This window comes from Ascaphus truei, chromosome 13 (assembly GCF_040206685.1).
Source record: "Ascaphus truei isolate aAscTru1 chromosome 13, aAscTru1.hap1, whole genome shotgun sequence".
NCBI classification, from domain to species: Eukaryota; Metazoa; Chordata; class Amphibia; order Anura; family Ascaphidae; genus Ascaphus; species Ascaphus truei.
In genome coordinates this window covers 11,234,870-11,253,514 of record NC_134495.1, presented here as the reverse complement: position 1 = coordinate 11,253,514, position 18,645 = coordinate 11,234,870, and the positions used below count along the sequence as shown (strand labels likewise).

Here is an 18,645-nt window from a genome sequence, read left to right as displayed (position 1 = left end):
ATTCTTTCTCCCGGAGACTAAAGGGAAGAGTCTCCTGGAAATCACAGAGGAGTTCGCCCAACGCCGACTCCACTCGCAGCAGCACGGGGCCCACGGCTGGCAGGGACCCCAGGAGATCAAATCCACCATGCTCTGACCGCCACACTCCGGCTGCGTGGCTGCGTGGCTCGCGGGGCGTCACCGCAGCGCCTCCAGCGCATCCAGGGGGAAAGATTTAACCTCCTCATTGCCACAAGCGGCTGGAACACGTTGCATAGAAACGCATTGCTGATCCCGGAAAGGAATCTCAAACCCAAACTCCAGCTGCTTGTAAATCTCCGAATTGTACAAACCACCCCCCCCCCACCCCCTGGGCCAGGTTTGGGGGTTCCAGAACCAGGTACAGGTGTGACCCGCAGGACACAGTGACCGGAAGCGTTGGGTCTCGGCAGACCGCGGCGCGCTCGGACGGTCCTGCTCACTCGTCACCTCGTTTGCACTAAGAATGTTTGTTGATATTGTCACCATATGTGCTGCGCAGTGCTAAGCTACGGTACCTTATGGCACTTACGTATGAAGGTGTCAGTGCTTAGCACCGTTTAGTAGATATGCTCCTCATGGGTTTGTGCTGTCTCCTTGTGTGAATCTACACGCGTTTTCCTAAAGTTTCGGGACACACAGACGCGGCTGCAAATCCTCCCGCCGGTGCGGGTTTTCTATCTCGCGCCTTGTATTACTTTGGAATGAGCCGGAGAAACGGAAAAAAAACAGGACTGGCGGAGCCAGACTCTGGAGCCAGGTGGATGTTACTGATATTAAGCTCTGATTGGCTGCAGAGGGGAGTGGGTGCCTGGCTGCTGCGGTGTGTGCTGGATACAGGTCACTGGATGGTTAATGTGTCACTGTGAGTTAGGTACTTCTATCTGATGCCAACCACAGGGACATGTCACGATGCTCAGATACCGGGAACGCAGCGAGATTCTGGTTAATGTTACTTTGGCCAAGACTACCCGCGAGTTATATGGGGGGGGGGGAGCCATATGAGGAGGGGTTTGGTTGTATCAGGGTTGGGGGGGAATCGAGCTGTATGGGGGAGTTGAGTCGTATGGGGGGTTAAGCAGTATAATGAGGTTGAGCTGTATGATGAGGTTGAGCTGTATAAGGGGGTTGAGTTGTATGAGGCTGAGCTGTATGATGTGGTTGAGCTTCATAAGGGAATTGAGCTGTATGAGGAGGCTGAGCTGTATGAGGAGGCTGAGCTGTATCAAGGAGTTGAGATGTATCAGGGAGTTGAGATGTATCAGGGAGTTGAGATGTATCAGGGAGTTGAGATGTATCAGGGAGTTGAGCTATATAAAGGGGTTGAGTTGTATGATAGGCTTAGCTGTATGAGGAGGCTGAGCTGTATCAGGGAATGGAACTGTATTTATATATGTATATCTGTATACTGTATAAGGGGGGTGAGCTGTATGAGGAGGCTGAGCTGTATGAGGAGGCTGAGCTGTATGAGGAGGCTGAGCTGTATGAGGAGGCTGAGCTGTGTCAGGGCGTTAAACTGTATTTGTGTATGTATATCTTTATACTGTACGATGAGGTTGAGCTGTATAAGGGGGTTGAGTTGTATGATAGGCTGAGCTGTATGATGAGGTTGAGCTGTATCAGGGCGTTAAACTGTATTTATGTATGTATATCTTTATACTGTACGATGAGGTTGAGTTGTATAAGGGGGTTGTGTTGTATGATAGGCTGAGCTGTATGAGGAGGCTGAGCTGTAAGAGGAGGTTGAGCTGTATGATGAGGTTGAGCTGTATAAGGGCGTTAAACTGTATTTATGTATGTATATCTTTATACTGTACGATGGGGTTGAGCTGTATAAGGGGGTTGTAGGAGCGCCTGTATGAGGAGGTTGTAGGAGCGCCTGTATGAGGAGGTTGTAGGAGCGCCTGTATGAGGAGGTTGTAGGAGCGCCTGTATGAAGAAGCATCTTCAGTCGTTACTTTATCAGGCAGATGAATATCCTGTATGTGACTGAACTTTGTGAGCAGAGAGCGCTGTAAACTGCACAGGGACTAGGGGGTTCCTGACCAGAAGAGCTTACAATCTAATTTTTGGAACCTGGGGCAAATGTGCAATAAACTGTCTCTGGCCGGAAACGATGGTCTCCCACTTCAGAAGCCAGTACCATGCCATAAACACTCCTGAAATCGTAATATTTCATATTTATCGGGCACTTGTGGGTTTCCTGTAATTAGCAACGGAAGGTCGTCACCTTAGAGATATCAGGTTAACCCCCTCACTGCCAGCAACGTATTGCACAGCAGAATGCACTACCGGGCCCCCCAGGGGGGAGGGGAGGGGGCTTGGGGTTATATACATGAATGCTCCACTTAATGTCCATGGTGACCCCTTTCCCCGAATTGAGCGGGCCGCATCCAGCTGTCCTGGTTTTGTATCTCCCTTTCCAGTGGGGAGGGAACTTGCACTGAGCTCTCTAGGGTAAAGGAACCGTCAGGACCCCTCCCATGTAAATCAGGTATCTGGGGGGGGCGTCACTTTATACACCCCATAATCCTCCAGCTCAGGGGTCCCCCGTTGCACTGGGGGGCTGCAGCCTGAGCGGTGTGAGGAGTTATTTATGTGCTCACGTCCGTCATTGTCCATAACCTGCAGCCCCTGCTAATAAACCGCTATCCCTCTGCAAGACCCTAATGGGATTAACCCTGTCCGTCCTGGATGGCCAGTAGCATGGAGCTTAATAAAAGTATGTAGCGTGCTGATTTTCTTTGGGGGGCGACGGCGTGCTGGCATGAACATTGCACCCCCCGACCTGTAATAAGATGGGGCAGCCGTGGGCTCTGATCTTGTATCACAAATAAACCGGTTTCTCCCAGGAACGTTTGTGCTGATTATTTTCACTGTTTCCTTATCTGATGCCGGCAGTGTACTTCTCACCCGAGACATGGTCCTGCAGTGTACTTCTCACCCGAGACATGGTCCTGCAGTGTACTTCTCACCCGAGATATGATCCTGCAGTGTACTTCTCACCCGAGACATGGTCCTGCAGTGTACTTCTCACCCGAGACATTGTCCTGCAGTGTACTTCTCACCCGAGACATTGTCCTGCAGTGTACTTCTCACCCGAGACTTGGTCCTGCAGTGTACTTCTCACCCGAGACATGGTCCTGCAGTGTACTTCTCACCCGAGACATTGTCCTGCAGTGTACTTCTCACCCGAGACATTGTCCTGCAGTGTACTTCTCACCCGAGACTTGGTCCTGCAGTGTACTTCTCACCCGAGACTTGGTCCTGCAGTGTACTTCTCACCCGAGACATGGTCCTGCAGTGTACTTCTCACCCGAGACATTGTCCTGCAGTGTACTTCTCACCCGAGACATGGTCCTGCAGTGTACTTCTCACCCGAGACATGGTCCTGCAGTGTACTTCTCACCCGAGACATGGTCCTGCAGTGTACTTCTCACCCGAGACATGGTCCTGCAGTGTACTTCTCACCCGAGACATGGTCCTGCAGTGTACTTCTCACCCGAGACTTGGTCCTGCAGTGTACTTCTCACCCGAGACATGGTCCTGCAGTGTACTTCTCACCCGAGACATGGTCCTGCAGTGTACTTATTACCCGAGACATGGTCCTGCAGTGTACATCTCACCCGAGACATGGTCCTGCAGTGTACTTATTACCCGAGACATGGTCCTGCAGTGTACTTCTCACCCGAGACATGGTCCTGCAGTGTACTTCTCACCCGAGACATGGTCCTGCAGTGTACTTATTACCCGAGACATGGTCCTGCAGTGTACTTCTCACCCGAGACATGGTCCTGCAGTGTACTTCTCACCCGAGACATGGTCCTGCAGTGTACTTCTCACCCGAGACATGGTCCTGCAGTATACTTCTCACCTGAGACATGGTCCTGCAGTGTACTTCTCACCCGAGACATGGTACTGCAGTGTTCTTCTCACCCGAGACATGGTCCTGCAGTGTACTTCTCACCCGAGACTTGGTCCTGCAGTGTACTTCTCACCTGAGACATGGTCCTGCAGTGTACTTCTCACCCGAGACATGGTCCTGCAGTGTACTTCTCACCCGAGACATGGTCCTGCAGTATACTTCTTACCTGAGACATGGTCCTGCAGTGTACTTCTCACCCGAGACATGATCCTGCAGTGTACTTCTCACCCGGACATGGCCCTGCAGTGTACTTCTCACCCGAGACATGGTCCTGCAGTGTACTTCTCACCCCAGACATGGTCCTGCAGTGAGCTCAGAGTTGCTCTAGGTTTTGGGGGACCCCAAGCAGTAGTTAAATGGTGACCGCGTAACCTCAATGTTTTGCAGTGTTTGTGTCGGTATTTAGCCGGGGAAGGAGTATTGTGCCGCAGACAGTGACTGCGTCGTATTGAACGTGCATCTCACAGCATCAATGACCCAAGCTCATTTGCACCTGTGCCACCCCTCTCTGACGTTCAGATTAGGGTGAGAGGGGAGGGGAAAAGGGGGGAGAAGAGGTTAAGAAAGGGGAGAAGGTGGGAGTTGGGGGAGAGGGGTGAAGTGTGGGAGAGGGGAGAGGAGTGGGAGATGGAGAAGAGGGCAGCTGGTTTATAGTTAAACAAATCTGAATAAATTCAGCCACAGATTAATCCCAAAAGTTTGGAATTAATCCTTGAAGGAACATCCAGTCCGTTCTGATCCCGCACGGCCATCTCTGATTAGTACTACCCTCCCTCAACCCCCTCCCCCCCCCTTCCTTCTCGGATGGACCTTAGCCTTTTTATTGTGCAGACTTTTGGGTTAATCAGAAGGTAATCGAGGCCCTTTAGGAACATCCAACCTCGGCAGCTTTGCAGCACCCCCTCCCCCCTCCTCCCTTCCCTCAACTTTCATATAAAGAAAACGAGAGGGGGTTTGGAGTGATGCATTTTAGGGCTTTGGACAGAAGAGGTTAACTAACCCCCCCACTCCTCACTACAGCGCTCTTTCTCACAACCCCCCTCACTCGTAGTGTCTGTCCCAATTAGCCCTTTCGGCTCCCAACACACCGGGCGAGCCAGGAGCACTGAGATTCAGAGAGGTCCCGGTTACGAGCAGAGCAGCCGTATTTCACTTACATATATCTATATATGTAAGTCCCCGCTCATGCGTTGCGGGCACGCACACTCACCCAAGCTTGGAGTTAGCGTAAACAAAAACAAATGAACTTTCGAGCGCACTCAACTTGCCCTCAACGCCTCCTCCCCCCCCCCCCCCCGTGCGCCGCTTCCGAAATAGCCAGGACACCCGGCGCTCATGCTTGGAGAACTAGTGACATCACCACTCGCAAGCATGAGCGCGGTCAGCGCCAGCGTGGCCGCAGCCGTACATGGCAGCCGCCAGCAACACTTCCAAGGGTCTCGGTCACACACTCCTCACACTGTGACCGTGCGGCCGGGCGAGGGTTAAAGTCTGGGTAGATCACCAGGTTTTTTTCTTGATGAAATTAGGAGCTAATAAGAAGCCAGGAGTTGGAGAGTGATCTCGGGACGGCAGTCCGCATGTTTGACCCTTTATAAACCTTCGACTCCTATGCACGGCTGCACTGACCGCGTCCTCCATATACATGACCTCTCGGACTGGGGTAGGTCCTGTTTACCTTGTTATTTACAGCTGCCTGGAGTTTTAATATCAATAGTGCTATGGCAAGTAGTGGTGGAGAGACATTGGCTTTGGAATGTGCTGCTGGATTCTACCCCAGAGGTGGCTGCTGGGGCGGCTCTGAAGTATCTTTAGAATGGAAAGTCCCGTTGAGACCTTCACACGACTGTTTGTCAGTTTCTTGTTTTTTATAGCTGACTACCCGAGGAATATAAATGTTAAGGTCCCTATGTAGCAGCGAAATGAAGTGTCTCCTGGCTGCAAACTGTGACAGACAATGTGTAGTGACTTTGCTAACTGCCCTGACGTCCCCCCCCGAGACGCCTCCACTTATTGTTACTCCCCTGTCCTCAGAAGCTCACTCTGAATCTCACGTTACTGACCCTGGTCCTGGGTATTGGGGGAACCTTCCAGTATGGATTACATATCTCACTCATCAACTCCCCCTCAGAGGTAAGTGAACACTCCACCTTTCCTCCTTGCTCGGTCTCATTCATGGGAAGGCAGGTTGTCCATGTGGAGGGGGGGGGTAGCCTTCCTTATTGGGGGAGGGAGCCCACTCATTCAATGGTGGTCTTATCCAATGGAGGGCAGTTGCACTCATTAGAGGTAAGACTCACTCATTACAGGACAGTCTCACGTATTGGGCAGAGACTGATGGAGGCCACCTTCCAGTGAATAAGACCACCCTCCGATGAGTTAGATGGCCTTCCCAATGGATGGAGTGATCTGTTCATGAGGTCACAAGATAACCCTACGCTGCCCCCTTACTGGCCTCCTGATTTTCCTCTCAGTATATTCAGAGGTTCATCAATAGCACATGGCAGCAGCGGTACAGTTCTCCCCTCCAGCCGGACACCGTCATGTTGCTCTGGTCCTTCATCGTGTCCGTGTACAGCGTCGGGGGTCTGGTGGGGTCCTTCGTAGTTGGATACCTCTCCGTGACGTTTGGAAGGTACGTAGTCTCCGCGCCGTCTACAGATGGGTGAATCGGGGAGGATGTCGAGGTTCACACGGTATGTAGGATGTGTACTCTCTGCGATCAGGGCACGCGTGTCCTATGTGAATATAGAATACATGTACTCAGGCTATTCATGTGCTATCGGTATATAGCAGGGGTAGCCAACTCCTGCCCTCAAGGGCTACCAACAGGTCAGGTCTTTGACTGCACCACCTGTGCTGAAGCAGGGATATCCTGATGACCTGTTGGTTTGCCCTTGAGGACTGCAGTTGGCCAGCCCAGGTCTGTAGGATACGTGTACTGCCGGTGATGCCTCTGCTCCTCCCTTGCAGAAAGAAGACCCAGCTTTATAACAACGTGCCCGCACTGTTGGGGGCAGCTCTCATGGGACTGAGCCGGACGTCCGGATCCTTTGAGATGATTCTGCTGGCGAGGTTCCTGTACGGATTCAATGCGGGTACGAGGGGACGGCTAACCCGAGCCCGGACTGCCGGGCAGGATGGTTGTGTGACATATACAGTAGAATCCAGGGGAGTTTCCCCAAAAGCTCCTAATTGAAGAAATGATGGAAGTATTATTATATCCTGCTCACTTTTAAAAGGGGCCCACTGCAGGCGTCCAAACAGCACAGGACCTGGCACCTTCACTGTGGGGAAATGGGTTACAGGTTCTGCCTGCAGTTTTGTAGTGATCAAAAAAAACCAACAACCTCTTTAAAGGCTCACCTGGTGCTGAAAGGGTTAATGGAATCCCTCAAGGCGATCAGAAGGGAATAAGAAGTGATGACCGGTATTAAATGTCAGGATCGTTCGTGCCACATGATCAGGGAAATAAAGGCAACTCACACCCAGGATTCCTGTAGGATTGGGTGATCTTCATCCCTGCAGATCATGGGTGCACGAACTTCTGGTGCCTGCTCTCCCCCCCAGTGCTCGTGCCCCCCCCCCCTTACCTGTGTGCCGGCGTCCTATGACCTTGTGGGGTCACGAGACCCTGCGACATCATTTGACGCCGCGTTGCCATGACGAAGCCGGCTGAATCGCGGTAAGTAAGTTGCAGAGGCCTCGCGCCCCAACCCCCCGAATTTAATTTAAATGCCTCGGGGAAGAGCATGGGGCCGCTGCAACCGCCGTGACCCCCCCCCAAAAAAAGAAATTCACGCCCCCAGTTTGGGCACCCCTGCTGTAGATGATCACATAATACATCAGAGTCACTAACCGTATTATCTTATTATAAATCAGCGTCTCGGGTTAAATCTCGGAATGTTCCCTAAATCTAAGTCACTAATTCTCATTTGCATTCCCCCTTCCCCCCCCCCCCCGAATTGTGCACGAACGGAACATTCTAAAGAGACGTTCTAGGCGAGTGGTAGCACGAGTGATTTGTAGAGTGGAGCTTATGCGTTTGTTTTGTTAAAGAGTCACACAGATGGGTGTGTGTTGTTGCAGGTGTGAGTCTGCAGCTCCACATGATGTATATTGGGGAGTGTGCCCCCCAGAGTCTGCGGGGCATGGTCACAGTAACCGCGGCACTCTTCATCGCCATCGGGAAGCTGATGGGACTTCTTGTGGGACTCAGGTGTGTGAAGAGTGATGGGGGTGTGCTGCATGGGCCATTAGTCCCTCTTCTCCAAGTCGCTGTGCCACAGTGTGGCGGGGCGTGGTCCCTTCTGTCCGTGTCGCTGTGGCATGCTGCAGAGGGATGGCCAGACACAGGGGTTTATGGGAAGGGGTGGGGATTATCACTCCTGGGTTTTTTTGGACGTGGTTTAGTTTCTACAACTTTTTCTTTCTGGTTTTGCAACAACTCAAATCTCGTGGAGAAATAAGTAGGAAAATACAACAATACATAAAACTGGGAAAATGATTAAAATAAGTATAGAATCATAAAAACTATTAGGAAACCAAAATAATATAACCGAAAAATGAATTAAAATGAATTAAAATTGAATTAAAATGAATTGCTCTTGGTCTGGTGATCCGGGTTTGGTCCTAAATAATGTTTGGATTTTGGATTTTGTCTCTAAAAATCTTAAAGGAGCAATTCATGTTTTTTTAATTATTATTAATTTAACATGGAATTGAAGCAGGGGGTCTCTGGACCCGAACCCCATTCATTTCAGCACAGGGGACCCCCTACTTCCCGTGATGCAGACCTCCAAAGGGGGTGCCGGAATCTCGGTAACGTTTCAAGCTCCCGCGTCGGCCAATAGGAAGCCGGACCTGATGACGTCGCGGCTTCCTATTGGCTCGCAGGGCGCGGGAGATTTGAAACACTCGCCATTACGTGCGCCCTGCAAGCCGAGCGGAGCACCTACCCGCACCCCCTATGGAGGTAAGTATCTCCTGAGCTGAAATGAATGGGGTTCATCTCCTGGGACACCCTGCCTCCATCCTAGCTTAAAAATAAATTAATTAATAACCTCCAAATAAATGGCTAGCTTGGAGCGCCACTTTAAGGGTTTTGTGTTTGCTTTTGGAATGTACGGTTCTGGTAGGTTCCGATTTACACACCCAGTTCTGCCCATCCTTAGTTTAAATCCCTCTTCTCCCTGTGGGATCCTGCAGTGGGAAGGACCGGGTGTATGACCCATGGTTCCCCGCGTGTCCGTACTCAGTGACTCCAGGTCTTCTCTCATTTCAGGGAGTTCCTGGGCTCCGAAGCACTGTGGCCCTATCTCATGTCAGTCAGTGCGGTCCCTGCACTCATCCAATTCCTGACGCTGCCTTGGTTCCCGGACTCTCCACGGTACCTCCTTATTGACAAGGGCGACAAAGACGGCTGTCTGAAGGGTGAGCAGTGCTGTCATCAGAAGAGTCAATCATGAGAAGAGTCAATCGTAAGAAGGCAGCGGGCCCTCAAAAAGCTGAAAGGTTTCTTTATTGAAATGACATATTCCTCCTACACATTTTGGACCCAGCTGGGAGCGAAACGCGTAGGAGGAATATGCAGGTTCAATGAAGACACTTTTTCTTGAGCTGCCTTCCTACCATTGAATTCATTCAAACAGGGGCCTACCACAAGAACGGATCCCTGCACTGTATATAGCGCACCGCCGTTCTTTTATACCGGTGCCGTGAGTACTATAAGGAGTGCAAGCTCTAACCCCCCCCCCCACCAACCTCCCCGCATTCTCTATAATGGAAAGGAGAGAGGTCCTGTCAACAGATTTATTTATATATAAAATATTTTACCAGGAAGTAATACAGTGAGAGTTACCTCTCGTTTTCAGGTATGTCCTGGGCACAGAGTTATGATGACAAAATACATAGTTACATTAAGTGAGCAGGGTATACATTATATACAAGACATTGCATGCACAGTTAGGGACAATATATATTATAGGCGTATGTAACAGTTACAGACCAGATTAAAATGTGAGTCAGCTTTAGTTTTGAAAGAACTTAGACTGGTGGTGGGTGTGAGAGTCTCCGGTAGATTGCTCCAGTTGTGGGGGGCACGGTAAGGATGTGGCCATGGTCGGGGAGACGCCGCGGAGGCATGCATGATCACAATGCCTTAAGGCAATGATCGCAGCCATAGACCGCGCATGCGACAGCGCGAGGGAGATTACGGTGCGCGAGAAATCTGTTAAATTTGATTCCATGGCGCGACTGCCAGGTCACGCGAGCGGTTCACCCAATGTGGGTGAGCCAGCTCCGTGACGTCACGGCCACGCCCCCCTACACGCCTCCCCATCGCGTCAACCCTGCCCACAGATCGCTGGAGCTAAAAAGCGGGTGACGTCACGCCTCCGTGCCCTCTCCCCGACCATGGCCATAGCCTAAGAGAAGGAGGAGTGGCCGGATACTTTGTTGAACCTCGGGACCATGAAGAGTCTTTTGTAGTCAGATCTTAGGTGCTCCCCTAGGATGTGTGAGACGACAGGAGAGTCCAAGAAGCGTGCACTCGTATCGCTGAAATTTAAGTAGGAGCGAGAGTCAAATCAATGATGGGTAGTCTGAGTAGCGGATAGTGGCTGCTGAATAATATATCATCACCAATGGTGACAACACCAAATAGTATCGGCCAGATGAATGGACTGGACCGTAGGAATAATGCTGGGAGAATGGGTCCTGGAGAAATAGAACCAGGTAAAGTCCCCCTAGACGGAAGAGGGAATGTGAATCGTATTAAAATTCATTTAATAGTTAAAAGAAAGGGGACAATAAGTGGGCATGAAATAATACACAGCTGTGTGAAGCACAGAACCAGTATCTAGGACACTGTGTGACTGGTGTATCTGTCAGAGAAGGTAAGAGGACACAGACCACCCAGACACCCCCATACCTACCTCTCTACCGGTCCGAAGGCCCCGTACTCCCTCCTCTTTCTCGTGTTGGCGCCAGTAACACTCTTCCGACCGGAGGGGGGAGATAGAGGAGGGTGGGAGATAGAGGAGGGGGGGATGGGAGGTCGCGCTCCCTTCTCCAGCTCCCTCTTCCGGTCAGGTCAAAGTTGGATTCCAGGCTGACAGGAGGTAGCGCGGGGCCTCCGGAGGCGCGGGGCCCAAGGTGGCCGCCTTGCACTGTGTAATTTACCCACATGTATAGATAAATAGTGACACTTTTTATAAGTTCCTTCGGAGATCTTGTCACACCGAAATGTCGCACGTCATAAGAGAAGTATCTTCTTCACCCGATGTCTCTTCTGCAGATGTAAATAGCCATCTCTTGGCCTTTCTGGGTTACTTCCATGTCTGTGCCATGAATATTAACAAAATAGGTCCAGCTTCCACCCCTCCTGTGTTATGTGTCCCCCCCAGCCATGAAGCAGCTATGGGGCCCAGGGGATCACAGCCATGAGATGGATGCCATGTTGGCTGAGAAGAAGACCATAGAAGGGGAGCAGGTGAAAGGTGTGAAGGACCTTCTGATGGACCGTTCCGTGCGGTGGCAGATGATCACGCTTCTGCTGCTCTGTGGGTTCATGCAACTCATCGGCATCAATGCGGTAATGCAGCCCTCTTCCTACCACAGGGAACCACCAACCTGCACACCTACCGAAAAGCAGCATTTCCTTCAAAATCCTGGGGGGGGGTTCCTTCTAACAAATCAGTTGCTTAGTATTAGATCAGAGGTGGCCAACTCCAGTCCGCAAGGGCCACCAAGAGGCCAGGTATCAGGGATATCCCTGCTTCAGCACAGGTGGTGCAGTCGTTGACTGATCCACTGATTGAGCCACCTGTGCTGAAGCAGAGGTATCCCTGATACCTGGCCTGTTGGTGGCCCTTGAGGATTAGAGTTGGCCGCTCCTGTATTAGATAATACTTCCTGCATTCTGTTTTTTTTTAACTCGTTATGCCCCTTTTTAATGATTTTTCTTATATTAAGCTTCTTCAGGTTGCTATAACAACCATTTAGGAAGCCATATTGGGTTTCCCTGGGAAGCAGGTTCTTCGCTGATCGATCACGGGGAGATCAGATCGATCGGCAGCTCAGACAATTTGCATTGATGCAAATGTGAGGAACGGCTGCATTTATTGCAACAGAAATAAAACCGGGCACGAGGCAGTGCCCCTTTAAGAAGGTCGGTGCGCACACACGAGGGAGCTGGTGGAGGAGGCTTCTTGATAAGAATGTGTGTTGTCTTTGAAACTCATTACCATGTGAATCTCTTAACATCATAACGTGTCACTTCACTATGATACAGTGTTACTGTTCTTGGAAAGATGGACATTGTGGTTGGACACTGCAGAGTTCCAATTTGATACACCAGCCCCCAGATACTAACACAAGAGGGACTGTGCATGCAGTGGCGGGTAAACAAAATGGCCGACCTTAGGCACTTACCTGGTGGAGTGCTCCTCCATGCTGCCCTCCTCCGTGCCACCCTCTTCCCCCTCCGTGCCTCCCTCCTGCCCCTCCTTGCCTCCCTCCTCCTTCGAGCCGCCCCCTCCTCCTTCAGCGTCAAATGACACTGCGACGTCCCATGGCATTGTGTTGCCACAGCATCGTGATGTCACATTGCCTTGGAAACGGGATGCCATGTGATGTCACAGTGTCATTTGACGCTGAAGGAGGAGCGCGGCATGAAAGCGTAGGAGCGCGCCACAAAGGATTAGGATGGTAGCATGAAGGAGCAGGTAAGAACTGTACAGAGGCCCCACGCTCTCACCCGGCAAACAGTGGGGAAGAGAGTGGGACCTCTGTATATGGGGGGTGGGGGAGGAAGGGAAATTTGCCACCCCAAGATTTTGCCACACTAGGCCCGGGCATAATGGGAAATCTGCCACTGTGTGTATGTGATGCCCATGTTCTACCCTCGAGCAGTACATGCCTGAGACATTGTAGTACGAGACTGAGGGTTCCTCAGAAGCTTCAGAACAGAGGAGGAGTGGTCAGCAGACACACCCAATTTAACACCAAGCGCACCATTGATCACCTAGGTGTTCCATTTTTGCTGTCAGTGGAGACACGCCTGGATTTTCCACGCTCTTGGTGTGATCCGTAGAGATGCTTCATTAACACGTGCGACCCGGCTAATATTTCAGGGCTTCTGCTGCCGGGGAGAACGAACGTGTCTCTCTTTCCCCTCCCAGGTTTATTTCTACGCATATGACGTCTTCCAGAACGCAGGGATTCCGGCCAGCCAGACCCCATACGTCTCTCTGGGACTCGGGATCACTGAGATCCTAACAACGCTTCTCTGTGTGAGTGTCTTTCACTGCTTCTCTTTAAGTGAGGCTGCCTTCCCGGTGAGCGAGTGGCTGCCTTCCCGGTGAGCGAGTGGCTGCCTTCCCGGTGAGCGAGGCTGCCTTCCCGGTGAGCGAGGCTGCCTTCCCGGTGAGCGAGGCTGCCTTCCCGGTGAGTGAGGCTGCCTTGCCGGTGAGCGAGGCTGCCTTCCCGGTGAGCGAGGCTGCCTTCCCGGTGAGCGAGGCTGCCTTCCCGGTGAGCGAGGCTGCCTTCCCGGGGAGCAAGCGGCTGCCTTCCCGGGGAGCGAGCGGCTGCCTTCCCGGGGAGCGAGTGGCTGCCTTCCCGGGGAGCGAGTGGCTGCCTCCCAGTTACCTCAACTCCTTCCTTCATCCTCACTCCACATCATTCCACATGTGACCTCCTCCCCTTGCCCACCTTCTCTGCTCTGACCTCTCTCTGCCTGTTCTGCGTATAGGGGTATCTCATTGATCGTCTGGGCAGGAAGCTGCTGCTCTGGGTGAATTATGGCATCATGGCGCTGTCCCTGGCTGTGCTCACTGCCACTCTCTCTCTGCAGGTAAGAGCCGAGTCCCGTGCCCAAACCACCTGAGTTCTGATATTATGATGATGAACTCAGACTGTGTACTGTGTATCTTACTATATGCAGGGCCGTTCAGCTCTTTGGATGCCCTCTGTGGCAGTAGCTTACATCCTGGCAGCAATAAGTCAGATTACACTGTGTGCGCTAATTAGAGTGCGGCTTTAGGTTTGAGACCTGAGCGTCCGAAAGATAAAATACAAGCTTTGAATAAGATGCCCCAGGTGTAACTGAAGACAAGTAGTCTATGGTCTGATGAGCTTACACTCTACTCTCTTGGTTTCCCTGCAGCACTCGTACTACTGGCTCCCATATATCTCCACCATGCTCATCTTCATCTTCACTCTGAGTTTCGGCATGGGACCCGGTTAGTGTCCAGTGTCAGATCCGCATTGCATCTCTCCATGTATACAAGCGGAGCATGTTGTGTGTCAGTGTATCATTGTGCTGTGTTGTGCAGGTGGAGTGTCCTGCGTCCTCCCCACTGAGATGTTTGTGCAGTCGTACAGACCGGCGGCCTACGTCTTAATCGGAACCTTAAACTGGTTGGGGCTCTTCGTGCTGGCTCTGGCTTTTCCCTTCATTGAGGTGAGATCTGGACCACATGAGTATGAGCATGAGTGTCTGCTCATGGTGAGGGGGGTAGTGTGTGAAGGGGCACCCCACAATGAGTGGAAGGTGAGAGGTATTAGGGAGGAGGTGGGAGGGTGAGTCTGAAGGAGGTGAGATCTACTCTGTCTCCTTTCAGAGTCCAACAGTGACACAAAGTCTTCCTTCGGAGAGAGATACTGTTTCTTTGGGTATTTGCTTTGTCTAGCAGCGGGTTCCCAGTGGGGTTCCTCTCTGTCAATTGGTTACCAGTGGGGTTCCTCTCTGTCAATTGGTTACCAGTGGGGTTCCTCTCTGTCAATGGGTTCCCAGCGGGGTTCCTCTCTGGCAGCAAGTTCCTTCCTGGCAGCGGGCTCTCAGGGGGTTCCTCCCTGGCAGTAGGTTCCCAGTGGGGTTCCTTCCTTACAGCGGGTTCCCAGTGGGGGTCCTCCTTGGCAGCAGGTTTCCAGTACGGTTCCTCCGTGGCAGCGGGTACTCGGGGGGGTTCCTTCCTGGCAGCGGGTTCTCAGGGGGTTACTCCCTGGCAGCGGGTTCCCAGTGGGGTTCCGCTCTGGCATTAGGTTCCCAGTGGGGTTCCTCCCCGGCAGTGGGTTTCCTGTGGGGTTCCTCCCCGGCAGTGGGTTTCCTGTGGGGTTCCTCTCTGGCAGTGGCTTCCCTGTGGGGTTCCTCTCTGGCAGCGGGTTACTCCCTGGAAGTGGTTCTTAGTGGGGTTCCTCTCTGGCAGTGGGTTCTCCGTGAGGTGCCTCCCTGGCAGGGGGTTCCTCTCTGGAAGTGGGTTCTTAGTGGGGTTCCTCCCTGCAGTAGATTCCCAGTGGGGTTCCTCTCTGACAGCATGTTCTTCCCTTGAAGCAGTTCTTAGTGGGGTTCCTCCCTGGCAGCAGGTTTCCAGTACGGTTCCTCCATGGCAGCGGTTACTCGGGGGGGGGGTTCCTTCCTGGCAGTAGGTTCCCAGTGGGGTTCCACCCTGGCAACGGGTTCCCAGTGGGGATCCTCTCTGGCAGCAAGATCCAAGTGGGGTTCCTCTCTGGTAGCGGGTTCTTAGTCGGGTTCCTAGTGGGATTCCTCTCTGGCAGGGGGTTCGTCTCTGGCAGCAGGTTCTCAGTGGGGATCCTCCGTGGCAGCGGGTTGCTAGTGCGGTTCCTCTCTGGCAGCGGGTTCTCAGTGGCGATCCTCCGTGGCAGCGGGTTCCCTGAGGGTTCCTGCCTGTCAGCGGGTTCCCAGTGGGGTTCCTGCCTGTCAGCGGGTTCCCAGTGGGGTTCCTCTCCGACAGCGGGTTCCCAGTGCGGTTCCTCCCTGGCAGCGGGTTCTCAGTGGGGATCCTCCGTGGCAGCGGGTTCCCTGAGGGTTCCTGCCTGTCAGCGGGTTCCCAGTGCGGTTCCTCCCTGGCAGCGGTTTCCCAGTCGGGTTCCTCCCTGGCAGTGGGTACTCAGGTGGTTCCTCTCTGTCTCTATCCACAGGCGGCACTTGGACCTTTCTGCTTCCTTTTCTTCCTGGCTTACTGCCTCTCCATGGCTGTGTATTCATTTCTGATTCTGCCGGAGACAAAGGACCAGAGCATTCTGCACATTCAGGAGTCCTTCAACCAGCTAAACTTCCGCGAGCAGAAGAGCAGCAGCAAAACCATCTGTGCCACCAGACTATAGGAGCCCAAAGTGCCACCACCTGGGACCCTGCCACATGTGGTGTCTGCGTGACCGGGCTTCCTATACATGACACTGCTGCAAATAAATGTATATGTTCTGTTTATAGGATAAACTATATACAGACCCGAGACTGGCTGCACCACACTCTCTGATTGTGCGTTACACTTCTGTGTCCTTCACAAACACACTGCACACCTCTCCTTTATTCGAGAAACTCCAAAGTGGTCTCTTACACACTGTGTCCTTAATGAAACGTGCCTGGCACCTCTGGAATGCCCTTCCCCTCAATATCTGACTGGCACCCTCTCTCTCCACCTTTTAAGACCCACCTTGAAACACCCCTCTGTAACGAAGCATATGGGTAGCGCCGTGGCTGATAATATACATCTCATATGGATGACCTTGGCCCTTGCAGACGCACTTACCAGAACGCCCTCCTACTGTCTCTGTACGTTCTTCCTACTTATTAGATTGTAAGCTCTTCGGGGCAGGGACTCCTTTTCTTGTTGTTACTTTTACGTCTGAAGCGCGTATTCCCATTACGCGTTATATTATGTCCCGTGCGTTATTGCTGTGAAACGCGGTGTACATAGATGGCGCTATATAAATAAAGATATACATACAAGAATAAAGGATGTACATACATGTTTGTTACATAGCACTGACAACCGCTGTCCCACCGGGCTTACACTCTAGTGCGCCAGGGCGAAGGACTTGCCCAAAGACTAGGAGCTGCCATTGAGATTCATAACAGTGGCACTCACTACAAAGGCAGGAGCATGGAGTTTTAATAATAACTTTACCTAGCGCTTCACATGTAAAAAAAATAAATTTATATGTATTTAAGAGCCCACAAGAAAAAAAAATATAGGAAGAACAGAATATAAAGATAAGTAATAAATGCCGGTCAGGTTGAGGTTAATTAAAACAATTCCTGGGCAAACAGGTAAGTCTTCAGCCCGTAGTTACATATTTCCACACCGGGGGGCATCGTAGAGCGTGAGGCTGAGCGTTCCAAAGAGAGGTGCGGCTAGGAGCTCAGACCCCAAAGTCAGGGGGATTCTGGGAACTGCTAGGAGTCCTTCACCTGTAGATCAAAGTGAGCGAATGTGAGTGTAGGGAACCAGGAGGCCCTCCCCAGTCGCCCGGTCGCCGGGGGCGACCCGAAATTGCCCCTTGGCGATTGGCCCAAGCAGTTTAATTTCACCCGCTCGCGCTGAAAGAGGGGGGGCGGGGGGAAAGCCGGAGGCGGGTTCATGTTGCTGCGGGAGATTACCCGGCCTCCGGCTCCCTGAGCAGCGCTTTCCATCCTCCCCGCCTCTCTGACCGGCCCTTTCCTCCTCCCCCGCATCTCTGACCAGCCCTTTCCTCCTCCCCCGCATCTCTGAACAGTCATGGCACCCAGAGCGTTGGTAGCACGGCACTCATGGTGGCGGAACGCGGCACTCGTGGTGGGGGAGCACGGCACTTGTGGTGGGGGAGGGGGGAGCGCGGCACTCGTGGTGGGGGAGGGGGGAGCGCTAAGCTGCGGTGTCCTGAGGGGGTGAGCAGCGCTGCCAGTAGCGTTGATAGTGCGGGTGGAAGTGCTGCTACCGAGGAGGAGGACAAGGGGAGAGAGGAGAGCCCCAGGCAGATAATTACAACGGGCCCCCGGGGAGATCAAACCCTCAGTACCTGTCAAGTGCGACATCCCTTGTCTCCTGTGTGTCTGTGTGTGTGTGTGTGTGTGTGTGTGTGTGTCTGTGAGTTTGTGTGTGTGTCTGTGATTGTGTGTCTGACTGTGTCTGTGCGTGTGTGTCTGTGCGTGTGTCTGTGAGTGTGTGTGAATACACCCACCCACCCAGTCACCCACCCTCTGTCACCCTCTCCCTGTCACCCCATCACCCTCTCCCTCCTGTCAACCTCGTTCACCTTCTCCCTGTCACCCTCTGTCACCCTCTCCCTGTCACCCTCTCCCTTTCACCCTCTCCCTTTCACCCTCTCTGTCACCTTCTGTCACCCTCTCCCTGTCACCCTCTCCCTGTCACCCTCATCCATCGTTCCCCATTTTCCCCATCGTCCCCCATGATCTTCCCATCGTTCCCCATTTTCCCCAGCATCCCCCATGATCTTCCCATCGTTCCCCATTTTCCCCAGCGTCCCCCATGATCTTTCCATTGTTCCCCATTTTCCCCAGCGTCCCCATGATCTTCCCATCGTTCCCCATTTTCCCCATCATCTCCCATGATCTTCTCATCGTTCCCCATTTTCCCCATCATCCCCCATGATCTTCCCATCGTTCCCCGTATTCCCCATCGTCCCCAGGATCTTCCCATCGTTCCCCATTTTCACCATCGTCCACCATGATCTTCTCATCGTTCCCCATTTCCCCAGCATCCCCCATGATCTTCCCATCGTTCCCATTTTCCCCAGCGTCCCCCATGATCTTCCCATCATTCCCCATTTTCCCCAGCGTCCCCATGATCTTCCCATCGTTCCCCATTTTCCCCATCATCCCCCATGATCTTCCCATCATTCCCCATTTCCCCAGCATCCCCATGATCTTCCCATCATTCCCCATTTTCCACAGCGTCCCC

The 18,645-nt window shown here is 52.5% G+C and overlaps 2 protein-coding genes and 1 long non-coding RNA gene across 5 annotated transcripts in view; all 3 read left to right on the top strand.

Moving 5' to 3' along the window:
- Positions 1–408, top strand: part of LOC142465226 (solute carrier family 2, facilitated glucose transporter member 5-like) — a 9,046-nt gene extending 8,638 nt beyond the window's left edge. The window contains exon 5 of the mRNA XM_075569227.1: positions 80–408. Within this exon, the coding sequence (XP_075425342.1) occupies positions 80–408 (329 nt within the window). The remainder of the gene's footprint in view (positions 1–79) is intronic.
- Positions 409–1,056: 648 nt separating this feature from the next.
- LOC142464868 (uncharacterized) lies at positions 1,057–2,873 on the top strand. The gene is made up of 2 exons (XR_012787744.1): positions 1,057–1,859; positions 1,935–2,873. It is a non-coding gene; the product is annotated as an uncharacterized LOC142464868 (long non-coding RNA).
- A 2,224-nt stretch (positions 2,874–5,097) lies between these two features.
- LOC142464866 (solute carrier family 2, facilitated glucose transporter member 9-like) lies at positions 5,098–16,701 on the top strand. Of its 3 annotated transcripts, XM_075568498.1 has the most exons (13): positions 5,098–5,114; positions 5,473–5,606; positions 5,978–6,076; positions 6,418–6,578; positions 6,917–7,041; positions 8,033–8,162; positions 9,228–9,376; positions 11,350–11,537; positions 13,126–13,236; positions 13,695–13,796; positions 14,109–14,184; positions 14,278–14,405; positions 15,884–16,701. In XM_075568498.1, the coding sequence occupies exons 2-13, from the start codon at positions 5,589–5,591 to the stop codon at positions 16,067–16,069; spliced, it is 1,473 nt and encodes a 490-aa protein (XP_075424613.1). In that variant the 5' UTR covers positions 5,098–5,114; positions 5,473–5,588; the 3' UTR covers positions 16,070–16,701. The 3 variants fall into 3 exon arrangements, with proteins under 3 accessions (XP_075424613.1, XP_075424612.1, XP_075424611.1); XM_075568497.1 differs by lacking the exon at positions 5,098–5,114 and having other exon boundaries at positions 5,351–5,606; XM_075568496.1 differs by lacking the exons at positions 5,098–5,114; positions 5,473–5,606 and adding an exon at positions 5,651–5,795.
- Positions 16,702–18,645: the final 1,944 nt, after the last annotated feature.